Below are 24,537 nucleotides of genomic sequence, written 5' to 3'. Positions count from 1 at the left end.
TGTAAAGACGTCAACTTAGAGTCAACTGAATTAAAGTTGAAAGAATAAAACTAATAAATTCCGTCTTCTATTCAATTTAATTAGAGCAAATTAATGATTTATTTCCCGCCTTTGTAAGATCCACTAAAAAGCGTTGATGCCTCCTTTATTGTGCAACTGAAAATATTATTGGGCATGAAAAGAAATGTAACGTTGTCGTATTCTCGATCCGCCATTGGTCGATTCGTAGCGCTAATTTTGAATCGTACCAACGAGAGCGCCCGAAATTTCCAATGCTATCTTATACACTCGTAAGTGGCGTGGGGCATCCAAATACGAAGCCGTGTTTCAGCAGTAGTTTGAAGCTCTGTCAGGTAAGAATCGTTTGTATTTTTGTTTGTAGAAATTGTCATAGTTTCATATTCCATTATTTTATTAGTATAATAATATGTAATTTATTCTCCGAGTAGCGTTGGAAAAATATTATGCGTTCACTTGAAAACTCGGATTTACTCGTAGCTGGTAGTATACGTATAGAATATATGGCAAATGGCTGCCATAAGGATTGCATTGGAAGGTTCGGTATGAACAGATATTAATTTTTTCCAAGGAAAGTATGAGGTTTTGTGAGCGGAAAATTTTTGAGGTGGGGTATCGAATTATTTGCGATTTTTAGGGAAAATTTGAGGGTATAGACTTGAACGGTTTCCGATTAATTAAAATTTTCTTTTTAACGCTTTGTTCATATGGCTACTACTTGACTGTATTGGACTCCATTGTAGCACGTAGATCCTATACAGTACAGCGTTAGGCTTATGGCTCGTATAAGTGCATTGGCGTTATATCTTTAATGGAAATTAATGTATTTTTCTCGTTAATTCATCATTATTTCGAATACAATTACACAGAATGATTATTTTATCATAAGTTTCATTGATGACGTTACATCTATTTCGAAATTTTCGTATTAATTTTATTTTCTACTCAGTTTTTAACTAGGCCAATTCCTAGAACGCATTTCGCGCCAAAATTTTTACCCGTCAAATTTGTTATGAGGGGTTTTCTGAGTGTCGATAAATATTTATATTTTCCTTGGAATATAGCCTGAAGGTTATTTGGGGTCAAGACGCCTATTTCAACTAACTTTTTTCGTATTATTTAAATTTTTATTAATCGATATAAGCGTAGTTTTTTTATATTAACTTATTATTTAATTTATACGTTTTTTTTATTTTTCTGGTATGTGTAGAATTTATTCCTATACTCGTACAGTGTGGTATTGATTAAAAATTCACTTGATGTGACCTAATTACATTAGATTTTTAAATTTTACTGTAGTAATTAAATGGAGTCTTTAATATTTTTAACGCTTTAAATGGATTAATTATTGAATTTAATATTGTTGAAAATAATTTTGTCTATGGATTTCTGAAATAGGTAGGTACAAAACACCTAAAACAATTTTACTGTATTGGTAATGATGTTTGATGTTATTTCAATGGATTTTGATTTCTTTAGTTTGATAAAAATATGGTTAACCCCTTGAAATTTTCTCAACAAAATGTATTCGTAGAATCGAATAAAAAATCTTCTATATTGGAACTTTTGAAGAAAAATATATATATATATATATATAGTTACTGCGTAAAAAAACAGTTTGATATTGAGAATCAATAATTTTAACTCTGGATCTTATTAGAATTAATATATTTCTGACGCACTATATTTTTTTTGCTATAGTTTTGATGCTCAGTGAAATTTTAAATCTTATTGTTCTTCCTTTAGTTGCTGATGTAAAAATAATTCAAGAACATTTTGAAATGATTCAATATAGGTATTTTTGTTATGATAGCAGCCGATCTTATCAGTTATTCTAAGGAATTGATGTATTGAGTACTATGGGTATACGTTAATTCTCTTAACATAAACCTATTTCGCAGAAAAGATCTATTGGATTTCAGTAGTAAACAAGTATCATTGATTATTTTCGATAAGTCGATGTTCAGATTCAAAAGTAGACAGGCCAACGCTTTTTAATTTCTTGTAAGATTTGTTTTGAGATTATTCTACAATTTCAAAACTGTTCTTATTGGAAATCCATTTGCATCCCTTTCGAGCCTTTTTGTTACCGAAAAAACTCATCGCCTTTGGCAGAAAGCACCTCTGCTCTCCTTCTCTTTGATCATAGTTTTCAAAAATCTGAATAAAATACCGGCCATCTCTAGAAAACCGGTTTCGGAAAATACATAGCCAGGCTTGTCCGAGATTGGAGTTAATTCGGGGGTACGTTAAGGGGGTTGAAACAGGAGATTTAATACGTTATTGATGAGTTATGGCAGTTTTCATGATTGGATATTAGCGTAGGCTTTCAGTACCCCGGGCTGGGAGCTTTGTCTTATCGAGCGCCTAATGTGGGAGGGCGACAGAAGTTCCCAAGTCGGCCGCTGCGTTTGAGGGCGCTGCCTGCCACTAGATGCCGGTATTGGCGTCCCTCGGTCTCGCGCCATGTTGCCACATTTTCAGGCTAAGGCTACGTCGCGCGTTCTTACTCTTTCATTATTCACCGTGCGTCGTGCCGAAGATTGTACCTCGATGACCGGTGCTCAATGTTTTCGGTGAATTTCGGTGCGTTTGAACACAAGTGACGGGTATGAATGATAGTGTCCTCCAATTGTTCTTGTGTGATGCCCCCCTGTGATTTTTCGTGTAGAATTGTCCTCCATGCGCAATAAATTCTGCGTCCCCCTCGAACAACAGAGTTAGTTTGAAATGTCGGAGCATCACCCAGGAGGCTGGGGCGGCCGACACGACCAGGGGATGTGGTGGAGCCCCGATCATCAGCAGTCGATGCACCAGCATCAGCAGATGATGCAGCAGCAGATCGCTCAGCAGCAACAGCAGCATCAGGAGCAGATTCTGGCTGCTAGCACGGCTGCTTCGCAGTCACAACAGCTGTTTTCTTATAAAATGGCCAATAGTTTCGAAAATCCCCAGATGCATGTGTCGAATGTACATAGTACGTCTCCTGTGGGAGCGCAGGGGATTCGGGAATATGATTACAGACACGGCGGTGGCAATCCTACTATGTCAATGCCGTCTCCGGCGGCGCAATGGTGGTATCCGCCATCCACGATGGAGAATATGCATTCTTCAATGTTATCGCAGCAACAACCCCCTCAACAAACCATGGCACCTGTACAGTCACCCTCTCCTACGGTAGGTTTTCTCGTGGTCATCTTTTTCGATCTTTTTTTTGTACCTGTGAGATAAACAAACCCTTCCAGTTGAAAGGATTCGAGAGTAGTCTGAATTTCTTTGTCCGTCCAACAATGGTTTCGAAAAATCACATTTTTCTGTTATAGGTTATATATTTTGAGTTTAAGATACTGAACATGAAAAAAACAATACTTAAATCCATCAAAAATCGACATGATTGAGAAGAAACAACCAGTAGACTATTATTCTCACACTTCTTGTCATGTTATCATTATAATTTCCAATGAATCACTATAAGAAACACCACAATATACATTTATTATATAAAGCACTAACTTAAATAACACCACTAAGATTACACAAGGTTATAAATAACTAATGTCATAGTGCAGTTTACTTTTAGCAGGTTTGGAAGCAATTACATAGTTAATTTTGAATAATAACGATAACATACAATTTATAATTGCCAATTTTGAAGTGTTTCATATAAAATAATTGTTTGCAATGGCGAAAAGTGATGAAGAACCTTTCAAAAGCCATTTCAATGTTGAAATCATTTCCCTGTAGGTACAATTTATATTCAAGCAATCATAATTTCAAGACGTTGTATAATTGTGCAATATTACAATGTTTTAACAGCTAGGTTCTAGGTTGTATATTCACAATTTTGAATTGTGTATTAACGAAAATAGTAATAATGATACTTAAATATAAACTTTCATCGATAAAAAATTGAACGCTTTAGAAAAAACAACCATTGGACTATTATTGTATCACTTCTTGCCATGTTATCATCATAATTTACAGTGAATCACTATAAGAAACACCACAATATAGATTTATTATATAAAGCACTAACTTAAATAACACCACTACGATTATTCTAGGTTATAAATGACTAATGTCATAGTGCTGTTTACTTTTTGCGGGTTTGGAAGCAATTATATAGTTAATTTTGAATAATAACGATAACATACAATTTATAATTGCCAATTTCGAAGTGTTTCTTATAAAATAATTGAGTGGAATGGCGAAAAGCGATGAAGAACATTTCAGAAGCCATTTCAATGTTAAAATCATTTCCCTGTAGGTACAATTTATATTCAAGCAATCATAATTTCAAGACCTTCTATAATTGTGCAATATTACAATATTTTAAAAGCTAGGTTCTAGGTTGTATATTTACAATTTCGAATTGGATAGAAACGAAAATAGTAATGATACTTAAATATAAACTTTCATCGTTAAAAAATCGAACGCTTTAGAAAAAACAACCATTGGACTATTATTCTATCACTTCTTGTCATGTCATCATTATAATATTCAGTGAATCACTATAAAAAACACCACGATTTAGATTAATTATATGAAGCACTGACTTTGATAACACCACTACGATAATACAAGGTTATAAATGAATAATATCGTAGTATATTAACTTATTACTGGTTTGAAACAAGATAGTTCACAGATTTAAATAAAAGCGATAGTATACAATTTATAATTGTCAAACAACTGTCTGGGATAGTGAAAAAGCGGTGAAAAACTTTCAAAAGCTACTTCAGTCCCTGTATTTATATTAAAGCAATTGAAATTTTCAAGTTAATTCTGCAACATTACAATATTTTCAAGTCAATCACTATAAGAAACACCAAGATATATATTAATTATATAAAGCACTGACTTTAATAACACCACTACGATTATACATGGTTATAAATGACTAATGTCAGATTTCAAAAGTTTTGTATTTTATCTTACACTTATTATAACTACTTTATTAAATTATAACTTGAAAATTATTTACAAAATACTTCTTGCGTGGTAATGAATTCAAGCAACAAAGCATGAACGAATATAATAATATTTACATTTGCACTTTTATCAATTAATATTAGAAGACTCGAGAAGAAACTATTAATAGACTATTATTATCTAATTTCTTGTCATGTTATTATAATTTTCAGTGAATCACTAAAAGAAACACCGCGATATAGATTAATTAAATAAAGCACTAACTTGAATAACACCACTACGATAATGCAAGGTTTCATATGACTAATTTCTCATTGCAATCTACTTATTTCGGAATATAATGAGAAATTTTGAGATTGGAGAATATTTAATGAAAATTAATTAATAATTTATTTTGTTGTGTCTCATTTGTCATATTCTGTTCATATGATGATTGAATGAGGTGAAGTGCAACCTATCTCTGAAATAATAGTTATTTATAATACAAGTGCAGAAGGCATTGATATTCTTCCACGAGTTCAAAATTCAAAAACGAGCCACGAAGTGGCGAGTTTTTGAATGAACGAGTGGTAGAATTGGCCTTCTGTACGTGTATTATACATTATTTTCTCTAATTCATTGCATTTTTATTGAAATTAATGAAATATTTCCATAAATATCATTTAGTGATTTTTGCATTGAAAAATGTTGGTTGGCAGAACTGATTTCTTTAAGGCAAATTGATGAATTGACAGATGAAGCCGTGGCGGAAAGTTCGGAGTACCAACATAGAATAATAAAATATAACCATGAAAACTGTGCGTTTCTGATATATTCTCGCACGATTTTGTTCTACAAGATGTGGAAGAATGAACGGAATAACCACAGAAATAGAGAAAATTAATTTTCATGAGGAATATCTGAAAATGTTCTCTCTAATTTGGCTGGACATTTCTTTGGTATGATATGTTTTAAGATCCCGTAATATAATCTGAAACAGACTGAATTCTCTCTAGGCAGTAACTTTTACATGATTTTATGACCAGGTGAATAAGAATTACTATCCAATTGGTCGGCTAACTTTTTATTATCGTTGAGAGGAAAGAATCGGTTCCCTAAGGCTATGAATACCGTTATTTTAATCGTATGATTTTACTCATGTTATAATATCGTAAGATTTTTTGAGCTCTTGTTCCACAAACCAGACACAAACATTCTAAAAAATTCTGTTATTTCTTTTTTATCGCTCATACAAATTTTTGGTGAAATGAATTGAATGTAGAGTTACATAGATTCTACGTCAACTGAGTAAGAACAAAGAACCACTTAGCAGTATACAAGGCAAGAAAATAAAACGCCGACTATTCCAGATAAGAAGAAGAAACAAAGCTGACCAGTCAAAAAAGCCAGACGCTGATCAAGTTACAAAGCAAAAGGCAGAAAACTCATTCCAATATTGTAATCAACTATTGAAAATGAATATCGCCTTCACATCGACAGACAGATAAAATATGAAAAAAATATCTTTGTTTTTCTTTACACTTTTGGTTGAACAAATTATTCCGTGTTCTTCAAACTTGAATAACTAGGAAACTGTTTATTTTTAGAAGATTCTTTCTTCAAAAAAAACTTCAGAGAATAATATTTCAGTATATCTCTCCTGAAGAAAAATGACGTAAAAAGAGTTACTCACCCCTTGAAAACAACCCTTAGTAAATCTAAAGAATCAAAGTAGTGAATGCAAAATAACTTATTTTGATACCCTCAAATAATAATCAAAATTTGAATCGATAATGTTATTCATGAAAAGCCTATTATCGTTTGGTATCTTCTAAGGGTTGTAGCACCCTTATTAAGCGGTTTTGGTAAAAAACCCACTCATTTTTCGGTGTTTTATTACCCCTTAAAATATTGCTCGACATTGATGAACGATGTTATTACTAAACCAAAACAAAAATTGTTTTTCAAAATAGATTTACATTGTTTGCTTCGTAAAATGTAAATTTGAGCTATATTGTATTTGTAACAATCGATAAGATATTGTATGTGCATGACTAATTGTAATCAGTTAGTCATGAATATTTTAAGATTATAAATGAGTGTTAGACAATATCAAATAGGTACCAATTCGAAAAGAATACTAAATTTTGCAACTAGGATTAAAAATTCAAAATCTCAATAGATGATATCATCTAACATATTTTAGAATTTGAATTCAGTTATAGGTTTTAGTATTCTTGATCTTGATAACTTAGAAATCACTTAAAATAACTTAAATCAGGATAGTGATATCTGCTAAATTGTAGATCCAAAGGAAAATGAGAGATTCTTTGGGTAATTTAAGAAAAAAAGTTCTATAAGCATGAACCGCTAAAAGCTTTGTTTTGGTGATACAGGGTTTTTCTTGTAATCCTACTTTTTTTGTGATGAAAATACCAGTTTATCGAATCTTTATGAATTTCCTCTACATATTGTGTGAATACTTATCAAAACTTATAATTAATTTATTCATCACAGCTTACTAATCGAATCTTTATAATAATTTGGATTTTCCTGAGAATTACTAAAGGATTGTTTGCAATTTTTTTACCGGAATCGGTAGCAGATACGATGCCAAATTCAAGTTAAATATCTTTTGAAGGGAAGGTTCTGTAAGAAAAAAAACTTAAATAATATACTTTAACACCCTGTATCTCGAAAATATGATGTTTGTGGATCATTTTCGTTTCTACCTCCAATTAAGAGAATTCAGTTTTAGGATGTAGTGAAGTATCGACTAATTTCATTCCTAAGAAATCACAAAAAATATGAATTAGGATGTGCTAAACGCCAAACAGGAAACCAAATGTTCCACACATCGCGAATACATTACTTTTAATAGCTGCACAATTAAAAATTAATCCTTCGTGCGTGTCTAGAATGAAACAGGAATTTCATAGCGGCTGAGCCAGCTCTGGAAACCGTTGAAAAAGTTAGTCCAGTCTTGCGGGGTCATACTTTTGATGATGTAGGGGTCAAGCTAGGTGGAGCTCTTCGAGGTAACTTCATGGTATTTATACCATCGCCCAGCCTTCAAACTAGTCGGTTGGCTAGTACTTAAATAATGAGACTGGAAATTACCTAACCTAGGCTTTAATTAACTTTTTGGGTTTTTTTTTTGGGAGATTTTTATCGGTATATAATAGAAAATTAATATGTGTCGGTGGAGTGTCTAGCAAGCAGAAATGAATTTGTGATGATAATCTTCGATTAATGAAGGCGGGGAAGCTTGAATATCTTTATAAAGCCGGAGGATTAGAAAAAAAAAATTAGGAAATAACTAACTCTTGGTATCGGAAGCATAAACTAAATTTCAACCGAATACAATCAATAAAGAAATCTCTTTAGATATTCTCTTTGAATTTTCTATGGTTTTGGTCGAGATATCATCATGAAATTTTGCATCGAGCTCAAAATGGATAATATTATAAATTGACAGGCAAAATTTCAACTCTGTTGAATCTGTTATCATTGAAATATTTGGTTTTTTCTTTTGACAATTCAGTTGAATATGTTATTAAAGAAATATTTGGTTTTTTACTTCGATATTTTGTTCGAAATTTCTATGGTTCTGGTGGAGAGATTACCAGAAAATTTCGCAGGAAACTTGAAATGTTTGTTTTATATGTACAGACCAAATCTCAACGCGATATAATCTGATTCCACTGAGATACTTGGTTTTTGCTTTCGAGATTCTGCTAGAATTTTTTATGGTTCTGACTACGTGATCAACAAAAAATTTTACATTAAGTTTGACATTCTCATTTTATATGTGTACACCATAGAGTAATAAACATAGATGGAGGAAGTAAACGCAATTTTTACATGTCCCCAACATGGTTAGATTACGTTGTCGGGTTTTGATATATTTTCAAATCCACAATTTTACTATATCATTATGAATTTATATTATATTGAATTGAAAATATTTATTTGAGTGATTCCCGATTGAATATGCAAATTTGAATATTTGGAATCCGATATTTTTTCTAATTGTCGAATTTATAATAAGCAGAATATTTCTCATTTTCTGTATCTACCTGCTGAAATCCAAGGTTTGGCAACTTTAGCTCTCCTAGTGTCAGCGGTTGTTTCACGTCGTTTGGCGCGCTTGAAGTTTGTTTCCAGAATTTCTGATATATTTAGGTATTTATTTCAATTTATTTCGAGTTAATATGAAACGTTGATTCACTATGGGACATAAGAAGTGCGTTCTTTGTGGACAAACTCGCGAATCGAGTGAAATATCGTATCACTGATATGTTTTCATTTCCGCGCGCTTCATGTCAAATTTGATAGTTAACGTTGGGGACAAAATTTGCTTACTGAAAATGACATATATGCTCCCTCTATCTATGTTGATTACTCAGAGGTACACACCAAATCCCAACACAATCCAATCTGATGCCACTGAGATATTGATTCTTTTCTTTTTTTCGTAAATCTTTGATTTTCTCTGGTTCTGGTGCTCCGATCAACATGAAACCTTGCATGATGAATCTGTAATTATACGTTCAAATGGTGTGGCTACCTCAAGCAAAGTAGTGGACCACATTCAGAGAAGTAATCGAATAAAGCATAACAAACATTGACGGTAATCTGCAGTTCAAACATTCAATTAATTACATGGCGGTAATTTCCATCAAACACATAATCTTTATTTAATTTCCCATTTCAGTTTCATTTTATGGCGCATTCGCGCCATGTAACCGCATTGTTAATCAATTATTTTTGTCATTTCCAATTCAATTTTGGTCTTTTCACGGTGCTAATACGTATTGCAGGGGTGTTGACTTGTTGGATATTCGAACAATTGAAGAGCTGAAAGGATATCGTTCCTTTTCTGTCTGAATTTTGTTCTAATGCCCGCCACTCACGAAGCGTTTCTTCCAGTGTTTGGTAGCTAGCGTCGAAGAGATTCCAGTCAGACAGCTCGGGACACGGCCGTACGACTGTAAATCAGAGTATGAACTTGACTGCCCGACTGGAATCTCTTCGACGCTAGCTACCAAACGCTGGAAGAAACGCTACGTGAGTGGCGGGCATAAGTAACTTGGGAATCCAATCCCTCTGAAATTTAGCGGGATTTTCCATGCATGATTCAATATTAATATTACATATTAAACAATTAAAGCGCAAACGTCTTTTGAAACATCCAAGAAGGCAATAAACCACTCATAAGTTACAGTCGAAGATGCAACACTGCTAAAACTACACTTCGTTTCATGATCAGCAAATTGGAAAGTCATTATAACTCGACATTGAGTAAAGAAATGGTTAAAGCTTTATTTTCTAGGATAAAAGAGCGCCGTTCATTAATGACAAGTATGATACCGTATTTAGAAAATCCAGGCAAACATCTGGAATTTCTGGGATAAAAGTCAATGTCTACAAATGGCCAAGAAGATACATTTGTACTTTATAGCAAATCAACATTACAAAATGAAATTAAGAGTTTGACTAATAGGCTGCAAATAGGAACGTCTTTAGAAGACAAAACACAATCCCAAACTGAAGATCATCTTCAAGAGCCATACATATACACCAACGCTTCTCCAACTTCTCAAAATAACTTTTCTGTAGAAATAATCGGGGAACAGCCTGAAAAAGACTGGTCAAGCAATAGCCTTGATTGCACAGTATTTCTTCTTATCAAAAAACAGTGATTCATCAACTTTTTTTATCCGACAAAAGTTGCATCAAACTTTATATTGCAAACAAGTGTAACTAATATACTCTAGTAATTATTGATTAAATAATATATTTTCTTTATTCTTCCAGCAGTCAGAAGCTCATGCTAGATTAGAAGAAGCACAGCGTCAACAGCAGCATCAAGAAGCCGTTCAAAGGCATCAAGAGGCTCAGACGCAACAGAACGAAGCTATCCACAGATACCACCAAGAGCGGCAGCGTCAAGCAGAAGCTCAGCACGCCGCCTTGCAACAACACCACCAGGCACTGGTAGATGCTCAGCAGAGGCATCATCAGCAGTTGAACAACCACCATTCGCCGCACCACCAGTCGATTTTGCATCAACAGCAGAATCAGCAACAGTTGCAGCCAGTAGCTACCAAAGGCAGAATGCCGCGCGCAAAAGCTGATGCCAGGCCAAGGGGCCGTATGACTGCGTATGCCTTCTTCGTGCAGACCTGCAGGGAGGAACACAAGAAGAAACACCCTGAAGAAAATGTTGTGTTTGCTGAGTTCTCGAGGAAATGCGCAGATAGGTGGAAGGTAAGTGTTTTCTGGAGCAATGTCATTGATTTTTGAGCACTAGGTCTTTAAAAACAAGAATAACAGTCCGATTGAAAAGTCCCCGGTCTACCAAAGAAAACACATTTTTTTTTTTTTGGCAAAATTCGATTTTATTATTCTACATAGTTGCCTTCGAGGGCGGTACAGCGATTATAGAGATCTTTCAACTTTTCGATACCATTTTTGTAGTACGATTTGTCTTCCGCTTCAAAATAGGCCTCAGTTTCGGCGATTACTTCTTCAGTGGCGCTAAATTTCGTTCCAGCGAGCATTCTTTTGAGTTCTGAGAACAGGAAAAAGTCGCTGGGGGCCAGATCTGGCGAATACGGTGGATGCAGAATCAATTCGAAGCCCAATTCATGCAATTTTGCCATTGTTTCCATTGATTTGTGACACGGCGCATTGTCTCGATGAAACAACACATTCTTTTTTCATCAAATGGGGCCGTTTTTTAACGATTTCATCCTTTAAACGATCCAATAACTTTATATAATAATGGCTTTTGATGGTTAGGCCCTTTTGGAGGTAATCAATGAATATTAAACCTTGCGCATCCCAGAATACTGATGCCATAACCTTGTCAGCTGATTGTTGTGTTTTTCCTCGCTTTAGATGCGGTTTATCGTGTGCAGTCCACTCAGCTGCCTGTCGATTGGACTCCGGAGTGAAATGATGGAGCAATGTTTCATCCATTGTCTCATATCGACGCAAAAATTCAGATTTGAGAGAATTCTTGCATAATTTTGAGAAAAAAGATACCTATAAACAACAAACGCTCTGTTTTCGAGATAGAGAATGATCCAAAGAATCATTTTCGTTTGTACCTCTTATTTAGGAACAACCTGTATATCAGTAGATTATTTATTATGGGGAGCAAAACCTCTGACACGAGAAAAACCCTATAAAACTCAAAGCTTCTGAAGATCAGTAGTAATTATGATTTGTTACTGCCAACCCATGAGTAACAATTGAGGTTTTTCTGTATTTTTTATTTATTGCCGAGCAAACTAGAGTCTATTAATCTGATAGCTGTGCTCTCCAGTGATTTCAGGAAGTTCCAATTATAAATCTAGTGTAATGGACCTTTAGATTCCCCTCTTGATTATTACTTCCACCAATAAACCTTGAAAACGATTCGAGGAAAAAACAACTTTGGCAACTCTGCAAATTCTTACGGTTTTCTTTCATTAGATCATTTTATGGAGACATTTTTTAAATATTTCATTTCTATAATTAATAAAAAAGTGATAACGTCTAAAATATGCAATAGGCTTGTGTAAAGTTTTCAGCGTTTTGTGAAGTTTACATATTTCATAAATATATACATTATTTGTCTAACCATAAATATATTTTTCTGAATAATTTTAATCTTTTAGTTTTTCTATCATTACTTTTACATCTTTGATAGTTAGTTGATACAGATCGTAGATTTATGGAAGACTAATGAAATCAGTACAATAATAACGATTATTAAGACCCTTTCACAATTTTTTCGCGGTTCAAAATATTGCAAGTAGGCAATAGCAATTTATCTAAAGAATTTTCGTTTCCGTTAATCTTGTACACAGAGTAAGTTCACACATGTTCTTATCCTAAACTCCTGACAGTTCACATACGAAACTTGATATAGTAATTCAACATGTGTGGATCCTAGGAAATATGTTGAGGAAACTAAAGTAATAGGTTCCCTTTTTTTTGGTATTATTTTAAATTGTTATGTAATAATATACACCCAAGGCTGATCTTCTTGTTTCAACAAATAACGATACAATTCAAATGGTTATAATGGCAACACTGTATAATTTTCTGACATTTCTTATGTCATTTATGTTCAGTTGTTTATGCCATTGAATCATGGAAGGATATACGCTTCTACATCGTTCAGAAATCGTTGTATTGTTCTATCAAAATCAGTTATGGTCAATTGAAAAATCCCCGGTCTAACATAGTAAAACACATTTTTTTTGGAAAAATTCTATTTTATTATTCAATATATAGTTGCCTTCAAGGCCGATACAGTGATTAAAGCGACTTTCCAACCTTTCGATACTATTTTTGTAGTACGATTTGTCTGTCGGTTCAAAATAAGCCTCATTTTCGGCGATTACTTCTTAATTGGCGCTAAATTTCTTTCCAGCAAGCATTCTTTTGAGGTCTCAGAACAGGAAAAAGTCGCTGGGGGCCAGATCTGGCGAATACGGTAGATGCAGAAGCAATTCGAAGCCCAATTCATGCAATTTTGCCATTGTTTTAATTGATTTGTGACACGGCGCATTTTCTTGATGAAACAGCACCTTTTTTCTTCCAATGGGGCCGTTTTTTTTAATGATTTCATCCTTTAAACAATCCAATAACGCTATTTAATAATCGCTGTTGATGGTCTGGCCCTTTTGTAGGTAATCAATGAATATTATACCTTGCGCATCTAAAAATACTGATGCCATAACCTTGCCAGCTGACTGTTGTGTTTTTCCTCGCTTTGGATTCGGTTCATCGTGTGCAGTCCACTCAGCTGACTGTCGATTGGGCTCCGGAGTGAAATGATGGAGCCATGTTTCATCCATTGTCACATATCTACGCAAAAATTCAGGTTTATTACGCTTAAACAGCTTCAAACACTGCTCAGAATCGTTAACACGTTGTATTACTGGCATTATTTCGGAGTTTCAACTAAATGTGCATTATAACCGACTAAGTTATTGAGATGGTTATTACTGCATAGTCGTTCAATTTGAATAATCTTCAATACTTAATATCCTAGCAGAAGATAGATAGATAGAGATAGATGCTCAAAATGTCCGGTTACAATACAAGTCATTTCAACTTGGGCGAATATAGTACATATTTAACTCTGAAATAATGGCGTTAAGTTATTTGAGAAGAAGAAAAAAGAAGTATTTTTTGCATAATAAACTAATTACATCGCTGAGGTATATAAATCATTAAATGAAAAATATTCAGTAGTTTTTGAAGATTCCAGAAATAAAAACAATATTTTGGTTGATCTGTTTGAAACAGAAAAATTTATTACATTTTCAGAAAGATTCTACAAAATTAATAAAAATCGTACCAGCCGATAGTTTGGAAAGATTAAAAAGAATATTTTGCAATGAAAACTGTCAATTACCATGCTCACTCCAGTACCATAGACTTCCCGTACACAAATATTCAAATGAGATCATCTTGTCTATTTTGAGTCAGCTGCAACACTTCCTTCAGAAAAAAAGTCGGTGTAGAACGCTGAAAATGTCTGTCGAATTTTTTCGTATCGTGCTCTGCCGACTATAAATTATTGTTTGTGCCGCAGGGCCATTTTTTTTATCCACCATCGGCTTTAATGACCATGAGCTCTCGGGAGTGAATAACCTCTAGCCAGCCCGTTCTCTCTCCCAGCCTCTATCGTAATTTATTTCTCGAAAATTAATCATTTCTTTATTAGCGGAATTACAACACCACTATTTTTAAGAATATCGGATATTATTCGACGATTTATCTCTCAGGAATTCCAATGCGTCAGATGGTTCTTGTGGATCGGAGTTTGTTCATTCATATGTTGACAAAAAGAAGAAGCGAACGTATTGCGAGAAGCTTTGATGAATGAATTCGACTATACAGGGTTTTAGCGAATAAGTGCGACAAAAATTTTGATATACAGTGTTAGAATTATTTAGAGGGGCACTATTGGGATATCGAAAACCGTTAGAGATACAGATACATATCTCCAATGGTTTCCGAGATATTTCGAAAAAACTGAAAATCCTGATTTTCTTTTTTTCTGTATAACTCATTTGTTTTTGGAGATAATTTCACGAAATTCAGATTTTTTCTTTTTTTCATTGTTTCAGAGACGCGATAGTCAATTGTTTTTTATTATGGACGCTATATTGGTTTTCCTCATGAGGTGATGCAGAAAAAAATTACGAATTCAACAATCTATCACACTCTACAAAAATATCGAGTCTAGGTACGCAAATTTGAAGAGTTGTTATGTGAAATCATCAGTTGACTATCGCGTCTCTGAAACAATGGTAAACAGAAAAAATCTGAAGACACCATAAGAATCTCTATATTGGATAATGACTACAAACTGAATTTCGTGAAGTTATCTCCAGGAACAAATGAGTTATACAGAAAAAAGAAAATCTCGATTTTCAGTTTTTTCGAGATATCTCGGGAACCATTGGAGATATTTTGGATCTGTTCACACCAACACACTCATCCCTAAATAACGCAACTTTTTTGTAATTTGAGCCACCCAGTCTTTCAAACGGTTTTCGATATCCCTGTAGTGGCCCCCTTAATAGTTCTAACCCTGTATATTCTACCTAAAATCCAAATAGAAATTTCATCAATTCGAAAATGTAAGACTTGGTGGTAAAAAAATTTCATATTCATTATCACTTAGCAAGAGGATCAATGCAGAATATCAACCAATTTTTTGTACCAAATCAGAGGTTATCTTGCAAATATATTTTATTGAAATATCATTGAATTTGGGATATTTTTTCTAGATAGGAGAATAGTTATTCATCATACAAGTGCAGAAGGCATTGATATTCTCCCACGTGTTCGAAATTGAAACACACTGACTAGTTTTTGAATGAGCCGTGTATTATAAATTATTTTCTCTAATTCACTCAATATTTATTGAAATTGATGAAATATTCTCATAAATATCGTTTAGTGATTTTTGCATTGAAAAATGTTGGTTGGCAGAATAGTTTTCTGTATCACAAATTTGACAGATGATAGATAAATCCGTGACAGGAGAGTACCAACATACAATAATGAAATATAACTATGATATCTGTATGAAACTGAGATCCCACATGGTTTTGTTCTACAAGGTATGCAGAATGAACGGATTTGCCACAGAATAAGAGAAAATAGTCATCAACATTATGTAAAATTTGCAGTATTCTGAAAAATATACCGAGGTGAATGGTTAACCTGAACCCCAAATTGTTTCAAACTAAAATCGAATATGCGACTAGACTTCATTCCAACCGGAGATCTCTCTCTCGAGATCAACATATTAGTTGCTTTTCGGTTTTGAAGCAACGGTGGTTCGGAGAGTAATATTCTTCCGAAGGCAAACTGGTTTTCTCCCATCTGCACCGGCTCGCAGGATTTCTGTGGTCAAATCTAGTCAGGATGCAACGTTGCCTTTCTTGCTGCCGGCATCGTCGATTAACATACGCTCTCTTCCTGGGCATGAATTTATGGAGGGTTTCGACTGAGATATATCGTCTAAAATAGGTTAACTTCGCTCACAAAATTAAAATTGCATCATGTTCGTACGCCCGTCTGCCGAAATTACACAGGAATGCGGTATGAGAATGTTGCGCGATAGGGGTTCCGTAATACGTTAATATACAGACCGTTAGTACACGTTTTTACTGGTAACTGTCATTACCGAAAAGAACCAAAGATTTTCCTCATGTTCAATCAATATATACTCTATATACTTTTCTCGGTCGTGCAGCGGACGTCCTGCCAAATATACTTTATACGTTTCACAGGCACAGTTGCGTCCGAAGATTTCAAGAGCCTGTATCAACGCAAATTTTACTGCAATGAGCTCCCATAATTGAATTTCTAAGAACGTGGTACCCCTTCTATAGTTTCTTCTTCCTCTTTGCAATTAACTGATTTCAAGGGAATTAAGTTTAAATATTGTCCCAAGCTGGGTTTAACCCATCTGTAAAAACTGCAATAAAATTCACTCACTATTTTTGTGTTCAACAAAAATGCAAGTATTTTCAGTTCTACGTTGAAAAAGAACAATCTCGAATTCAATTTGAAATGTTTAGCGAAAGGACTATTTTTTTGAAGGCAGAGGTTGTTAAAAGCTTATCCTTTTTTTGCGTTTACTCCAGTGTTGAATTATGCAGGGTCTATTTAACATGATCGATATACATATTGTTGAGTAACTGATGCTATAATCTGAGGAATGTTAACCAGTATATGAAAGGCGGTTTCTCAAGATCTTAAGTAGGAACAACATTCTCAAATCAATTATCTCTTTAATATTTCTCTAATAGGACTCTGTAAACGTTGAATAGTGCGTTGTCGATAAAAATTAGGCGAATTATGTTGAACATATTTCTTCATTATATAATGATGCAAAAATGATGAAAATTTGGAAAAATCAGTTAGTGATGTGACGGATCGAAACCGTCTGCGTCGCTCAAGAAAGAACAATTGAGAATATTGTTGCTGTAGCCCATAGTGTTGACGAAAACCCTGGTTTGTCGATTTTTGGAATAAGACGTTTCATAAACGACATTACACCGTATTTAGCATGAAGACTCAGGTCTTAGGTCTTTTAAAGTTCAGTAAACATAAGAACTCAATTGAAATTTTGCTGGAAAAGTTTCCTGGCCATGTTATTTTTTGAAGAGGCGATCACAATTGGCCACCGAGATCTTTGTGACCTTTAGACCTTTTTTGGGTCCACGTGAAAGATGAGGTCTATGTAAGATGCATAGAATCCCTGGTGTGTGTACCGATTCGATTTTGTTTCAGACTTTTTGAGATATCCACCTGTTACTTTGGTGTCCTGCTTCACCAGAGTTCTGTAAGGTGGCGCTCTTCAGAAATTTTCGATTTCCCGCTATCTGCCTGGCGCCGTTTAAAAATGATATACTGATTTTAGACTTTCCAAACTTTCACAATAAATTCCAATTCAGTTCCTATTGAATAGAGTATAGAAGATGGTTACGAGCATAGAATATATAGTATTATTGTTCTATACTCGAAGGTCACGAGAGCCGAAAATCGAGAGAAATGTCAAATATAAACGATGTATGCGCCATCTGAAACAGACGCGATCCCTCGAAATCAAGTAGGTGTAAATCTGAAAAATCTCCCGTTTTGTCTGAAAGTTTTACAGGTATAAGTAGACACACCAGGTTTTCTTTGCATCTTAGGTGTCTATGTCAATGCTCCACAATCTATTCAAGATGTTAAATATGTTATTCGTGAAGTTATCGAGGACATACAGCTGAAAATGTGCAAATTGGTCATAGAAAATTTCATGAAAAGGATATGGTGCTGTAACCATAGCCTTGGCGGCTATTTAGCTGATATTTTTTCATAGGCATACCTCCCTCTTTACAGAGAAGGAAACGTCCATTGATTTCACTTAAAATATACTCCTTCTTTTATATCAAAATGAAACCTCTTATTGGATAACCCACTACGAAGTATGAAATTCGTTCTAAATTGCTAGTTATCAAATTATATTTCTCTAATTCTGTGGTTATTCCGTTGATTCTTCCACATCTTGTAGAACAAAATCGTGCGAGAATATATCAGAAAAGCACAGTTTTCATGGTTATATTTTATTATTATTTGTTGGTACGGCTTTATCTATCAATTCATCAATTTGCCTTAAAGAAATCAGTTCTGCCAACCAACATTTCTCTATGCAAAAATCACTAAATGATATTTATGGAAATATTTCATTAATTTCAATAAAAATGCAATGAATTAGAGAAAATAATGAAATTAGGTTCATTCTACCACTCGTTCATTCAAAAACTCGTGGAAGAATATCAATGCCTTCTGCACTTGTATTATAAATAACTATTTACATGTGATATTTCTCAAATGAAAAAGGAATAAAATACCATAATATAAAGTTTTGCATAGTTAGTAATATTAGATTCTCCAGACTAAAATTTTCAAATAATCTCCCTGGCAACGGGTCTAAAATTTGGGAAAGGAATTAAACGAGTCTGAAAGGGCCAGAAATACGAGAGAAGGGTCTCCGATGTTATATTCGAATATGTATATAGGTATAAATTCACGCAAGCGCCGACTTATATCCCAACCTCTGAAAATCAATGATAGCTTTGGGATGAGGAAAGGGTTATTTTGATACGAGGGAAACAGCTCCTCTTTTTGCTTCAGCTTCTGTCCTCCTTCAGCAGACCGGGCTGCTCTCTAAATGGAATAAGATAAATCACGAGGGGTGGCGCGTTCGGGTCTGATACAAATTATATTTGGGGCAGAAGCCCGAATTTTAATATTATCGATTCTCCCTCTGCTCCTCGCATGTGTTGTGTTTGGGAAAGGGGGAGAATTTTGCTTTTGGTGTTCTCAAACGTCGTGTTTGAGGCGGTTTCGAAAGTGCTAACGATATTTTGTTGCTTGCAAAAAAAATTGTTGAGCTTATTCAAAATTTATCTATAAGATATACAGGGTTGGAACTAATTAGAAGGCCACTCCAGGTATATCGAAAACCGTTAGAGATACAGGGTGGCTTAAATTACTATTTTCTCTAATTCCGTTCATTCTGCATACCTTGTAGAACAAAACCATGCGGGATCTCAGTTTCATACAGATATCATGGTTATATTTCATTATTGTATGTTGGTACTCTCCTGTCACGGTTTTATCTCTCATCTGTCAAATTTGTGATACAGAAAACTGTTCTGCCAACCAACATTTTTCAATGCAAAAATTACTAAACGATATTTATGAGAATATTTCATCAATTTCAATAAATATTGAGTGAATTAGAGAAAATAATTTATAATACACGGCTCATTCGAAAACTAGTCAGTGTTTTTCAATTTCGAACTCGTGGGAGAATATCAATGCCTTCTGCACTTGTATGATGAATAACTATTCTCCTATCTAGAAAAAATATTCCAAATTCAATTATATTTCAATGAAATATATTTGCAAGATAACCTCTGATTTGGTACAAAAAATTGGTTGATATATTCTGCATTGATCCTCTTGCTAAGTGATAATGAATATGAAATTTTTTTACCACCAAGTCTTCACAGGGTTAGAACTGTTTAGAGGGCCACCACAGGGATATCGAAAACGAATAGAAAGACAGGGTGGCTTAAATTACAAAAAAGTTGCGTTATTTAGGGGTGAGTGTGTTGGTGTGAACATATCCAAAATATCTCCAATGGTTCCCGAGATATCTCGAAAAAACTGAAAATCGAGATTTTCTTTTTTCTGTATAACTCATTTGTTCCTGGAGATAACTTCTCGAAATTCGGTTTGTAGCCATTATCCAATATAGAGATACTAATGGTCTCTTCAGATTTTTTCAGTTTGCTATTGTTTCAGAGACGCGATAGTCAAGTGATGATTTCACATAACAACTCTTCAAATTTGCGTACCTAGTCTCATTATTTTTGTAAAGTGTGATACATTGTTGAATTCGTAATTTTTTTCTTCATAGCCTCATAAGGAAATCCAATATGGCGTCCATAAGAAAAAAATTGGCTATCGCGTCTCTGAAACAGCGGAAAACAAGAAATCCGACGACACCATTAGAATCTCTACATTGGATAATGACTACAAATCGAATTTCGTGAAGTTATCTCCAGAAACAAATGAGTTATACAGAAAAAAAGAAAATCTCGATTTTCAGTTTTTTAGAGATATCTCGGGAACCATTGGAGATATTTTGGATCTGTTCACACCAACACAATAATCCCTTAATAAAGCAACTTTTTTGTAATTTAAGCCACCCTGTATCTCTAACGGTTTTCGATATCCCTGTAGTGCCCCTCTAAATAGTTCTAACAGGAACAATTTATAGGTGTCCCTAAATTGGAGGTTCAAAGAAAAATGACAGATTCTTTGGTTGATTTGAACCTTGTGATTGCAAATTTAGAGGTGTACATTCATGCCTCTAAGCTTATTGCTTTCACTAACCATTTCCAACAGGTTTTTTTATATCGGAGCGAACGCTAACAAGAAATGTTCAGCGTATTCATAATTAAAATTGTAAAACCTTCAAAATTATGCGTCACTTGACACTATTTGATATTAAAGACTCTTGAAGGGGTTGCCACATCACTTGAGATCATATTACCTACGAATTTAAAGTCGCAAGATGTCTCTCTCTCCAAATAAAAGTTGACTTGTCTGCGTTTTTGGAAAAACTCATACCTACGGAAATATTCTATTGGAATGTGGGCCATCCTGTATACTTCAGGAGTAACATTATTTCTTTATCTTTGTTTTATCAGAGGTCAATTTAAATAGTGTATGCTACACTTATAAATATTTTAAAGACTAGGTGCTCATATATCATGTACATAATATTTTGAAAATCAATTTTATTGTACATAATTTCTCATATGAATTTTCTCGTTTCAGACCATGTTGGACAAAGAAAAGAAACGTTTCCATGAAATGGCCGAAAATGACAAAAAAAGGTACGACTCTGAAATGCAGAATTATACTCCCCCCAAAGGAGAAAAAACCAGGGGCAAGAAGAGGAAACAAATCAAAGATCCTAATGCACCAAAACGTTCCTTGTAAGTATTGCAATAGAAAAAAAATTTTGCATTTTGATCCTAGTTATTTACATGTTGATATATTATTTACTTTGTTTTTATTATTGTTCCTGACTCTTTCGGTAGTTATATTTGGCACATTTTGATCAATTGCGTGCTTCTTTATAGTACGACAGTTATAAGCCTGTGCTAAATTAAATGAAGTTGATAAAAGCTGTTGTCAATCATATTTGATCAGAGCAGACAAAAATTTCAACAATATAAAATAACATACATGTAAATAATTCAAGTACACCATTAATAATGTCTGAGTGAGATTAATTATTTCTCTAGATCTCAAATCGGTTCATTCTGCCATATCTTTTAGAACTTTTTAGAATTGTGCGAGAATATCTCAGTTTCACATAGATTTCTTGGTTATGTTCATTATCTTAAGTTAATATTTGTAACTTGTTTTCAGGTCAGCGTTCTTCTGGTTCAGTAATGACGAACGTGGCAAAGTTAAGGCACAAAACCCCGAATATGGAGTTGGTGATATTGCTAAAGAACTTGGTAGAAGGTGGGCTGATGCTGATCCAGAAATCAAAGGAAAGTTCGAAGCTCTAGCAGACAAAGACAAACAAAGATACGAAAGAGTAAGTATTATCCTCAATTTTAAATTAACATTGAATATCTCTTTGGAGAAAAAGAAGTTTCTAATTGTTAATTTTCCTCATAGGAAATGACTGCATATAAAAAGAGGAATAATCCATCAATGCAAGCCCAGCCAGCACCTGTACCTGAAAATGACGATGAAGGAGATGATGATGACGTAGACGATGACGAAGACGATTAAATGGTAAAAAAGACCTCTCATCGTTACCTCATTTTTAGCAACGCCTTCATTTCATTCCTAAAAATGTACATATAATTAATGGCAGTGTTTTGTGTTCTTTTTACCTGCGTCGTCTATGTGTACTTACAAGTAATGAGAAAAAAAATTATATCGGTAAAAACAGAAAAGTGCTAGTGGAACAACTTCCCGAAATAGGTTCAGCGGTCATAGTAAGGAATCAATACAGTGATGTTCATTGCCATAACACATGCCCTCAGTTTTTTCATAGTCCATGTATGAAATCATCTATTATTTCTCATTAATGTGTGTGAAATGCTAGGTTACATAATTTCTTCTAGTTGTATTGCGAGGATGCAACTACTGTGAATATACACCTTATTTCCATTTTGGAATTTTAAATATGTAATATTATATTTTTATGGTTTGATGAAAATCCTAAGGTTCAGAAAATGTATATTATTGATAGGATTGACCATTTTTTTTATTTATTAGAAAAATTTATAATGAATAATGATTTCCTTTTATATTATATTCGAATCGTGAAGATTTTCAATTTTTTTTTATTACTGTTTTTCGTGAAGAATATTGTTATTCGGAAAAAGAAATTGTACTATGTAAAACCATTTGATGAATTTATTATTCATAAACTTAAAGTTGATCCGTTATTATTATATTGATGAATCTTAAATTAATGATTAATAAAAGTTTGATAACAAATCGGCCTTTTATTTTATGCTTATATTTTCAGATATTGCAATCAGTTTCAACAGGACATATAAAAAGAAGTAAGGGAAGGAAACATAAGTAAACAAGATATATTTTGGTTAATTATTTACATTTTTGGCTGAATTTCCTCGTTAACTAACATGAATTCCACGTAAATCCAATTTCAGAGCGGTTACTAGTGGATTTCAATGTTTCAGGTAACCTGCTTCGTATTTACGGACCGCTTGGTCGACCAAATTTTTCTGACAGAATTTTGGAGGTTATAAAAGGTTGATCTCTTTTAATTTGTGAACAACTAAACATTCTTAATGGATGTGAAGGGTATTTGTTTCATAATTGAAATAATAAAGTTTTTGAGTGTTAGTTCATATGGAAAATGTTCATAAACATTAATCTGAAAATTAAAATGACAACTGCCAACCGGAGTGGGCGTGGTTACCGAAGCTAACCAGAATAAAAGTACGGTTGCTCTGATGACAGATAACTCACCGAAGTTTGAGGAAATAGTCACCGGTTTTTGAGGAATTTGACATATACGGACCACCAACTTACTAACCATAGTAACTAAGGTGATATACGGACCATACCCCTGGTTAAACAAGAGATATTAAAGATATCGCTTTACCTGTGCTTATCGTCATCCCATCTGCCATAACACAAATCAATTCCTCCAACAAAAGCATAATTTTGATCAATGACTACCAATTTTTCATGATGAGCCCATAGGAAAACATCTACTTTGGCGTGATCGGGATGTCTCAGCACTTTAATATTTTCATGGGTTAGAGTTTGCTTACTGTAGTAGCTGTTGAGAACTAATTGAGCTGTTTCATAATTAAAATAATACAGTTTTTGAGTGTTAGATTTCATGGAAAATATTATAACCAATAAACTGAAAATTAAAATGGCAACTGACAAGCAGAGTGGGCGTGGTTACCGAACCTAACCAAAATAAAAGTACGGTTGCTCTGGTGACAAACAACTCACTGAAGTTTGAGGAAATAGTCACCGGTTTTTGAGGAATTTTACATATACAGACCACCAACTTACTAACCATAATAACTAAGGTGATATACGGACCATACCCCTGGTTAAACAAGAGATATTAAAGATATAACTTTACCTGTGCTTATCGTCATCCCATCTGCCATAACACAAATCAATTCCTCCAACAAAAGCATAATTTTGATCAATGACTACCAATTTTTCATGATGAGCCCATAGGAAAACATCTACTTTGGCGTGATCGGGATGTCTCAACACATTTCATGGAAAATATTTATAACCAATAAACTGAAAATTAAAATGGCAACTGACAAGCAGAGTGGGCGTGGTTACCGAACCTAACCAAAATAAAAGTACGGTTGCTCTGGTGACAAACAACTCACTGAAGTTTGAGGAAATAGTCACCGGTTTTTGAGGAATTTTACATATACAGACCACCAACTTACTAACCATAATAACTAAGGTGATATA

The 24,537-nt window shown here is 34.0% G+C and overlaps 1 protein-coding gene across 2 annotated transcripts; it reads left to right on the top strand.

Annotated features, from left to right (window-relative positions):
* The first annotated feature begins 205 nt into the window (after positions 1–205).
* LOC123684236 (high mobility group protein DSP1) lies at positions 206–23,052 on the top strand. 2 transcript variants are annotated; one of them, XM_045623414.1, is made up of 5 exons: positions 206–353; positions 10,750–11,202; positions 21,361–21,521; positions 21,961–22,135; positions 22,219–23,052. In XM_045623414.1, the coding sequence occupies exons 1-5, from the start codon at positions 273–275 to the stop codon at positions 22,333–22,335; spliced, it is 987 nt and encodes a 328-aa protein (XP_045479370.1). In that variant the 5' UTR covers positions 206–272; the 3' UTR covers positions 22,336–23,052. The 2 variants fall into 2 exon arrangements, with proteins under 2 accessions (XP_045479370.1, XP_045479369.1); XM_045623413.1 differs by lacking the exon at positions 206–353 and adding an exon at positions 2,542–3,195.
* The last annotated feature ends 1,485 nt before the right edge of the window (positions 23,053–24,537 follow it).

This window comes from Harmonia axyridis, chromosome 7, assembly GCF_914767665.1.
Source record: "Harmonia axyridis chromosome 7, icHarAxyr1.1, whole genome shotgun sequence".
Lineage (NCBI taxonomy): Eukaryota > Metazoa > Arthropoda > Insecta > Coleoptera > Coccinellidae > Harmonia > Harmonia axyridis.
Note: the sequence above shows the minus strand (reverse complement) of the source record. Positions and strands in the feature narration are given on the sequence as shown.

Excerpts from the sequence above, each read along its gene's own strand:
- LOC123684236 (XM_045623413.1), top strand. The coding sequence starts at position 2,749 with ATGTCGGAGCATCACCCAGGAGGCTGGGGCGGCCGACACGACCAGGGG. Across the intron at positions 3,196-10,749 it reads TACAGTCACCCTCTCCTACG|CAGTCAGAAGCTCATGCTAG; the intron begins GTAGGTTTTCTC and ends TTATTCTTCCAG. Across the intron at positions 11,203-21,360 it reads AATGCGCAGATAGGTGGAAG|ACCATGTTGGACAAAGAAAA; the intron begins GTAAGTGTTTTC and ends TTCTCGTTTCAG.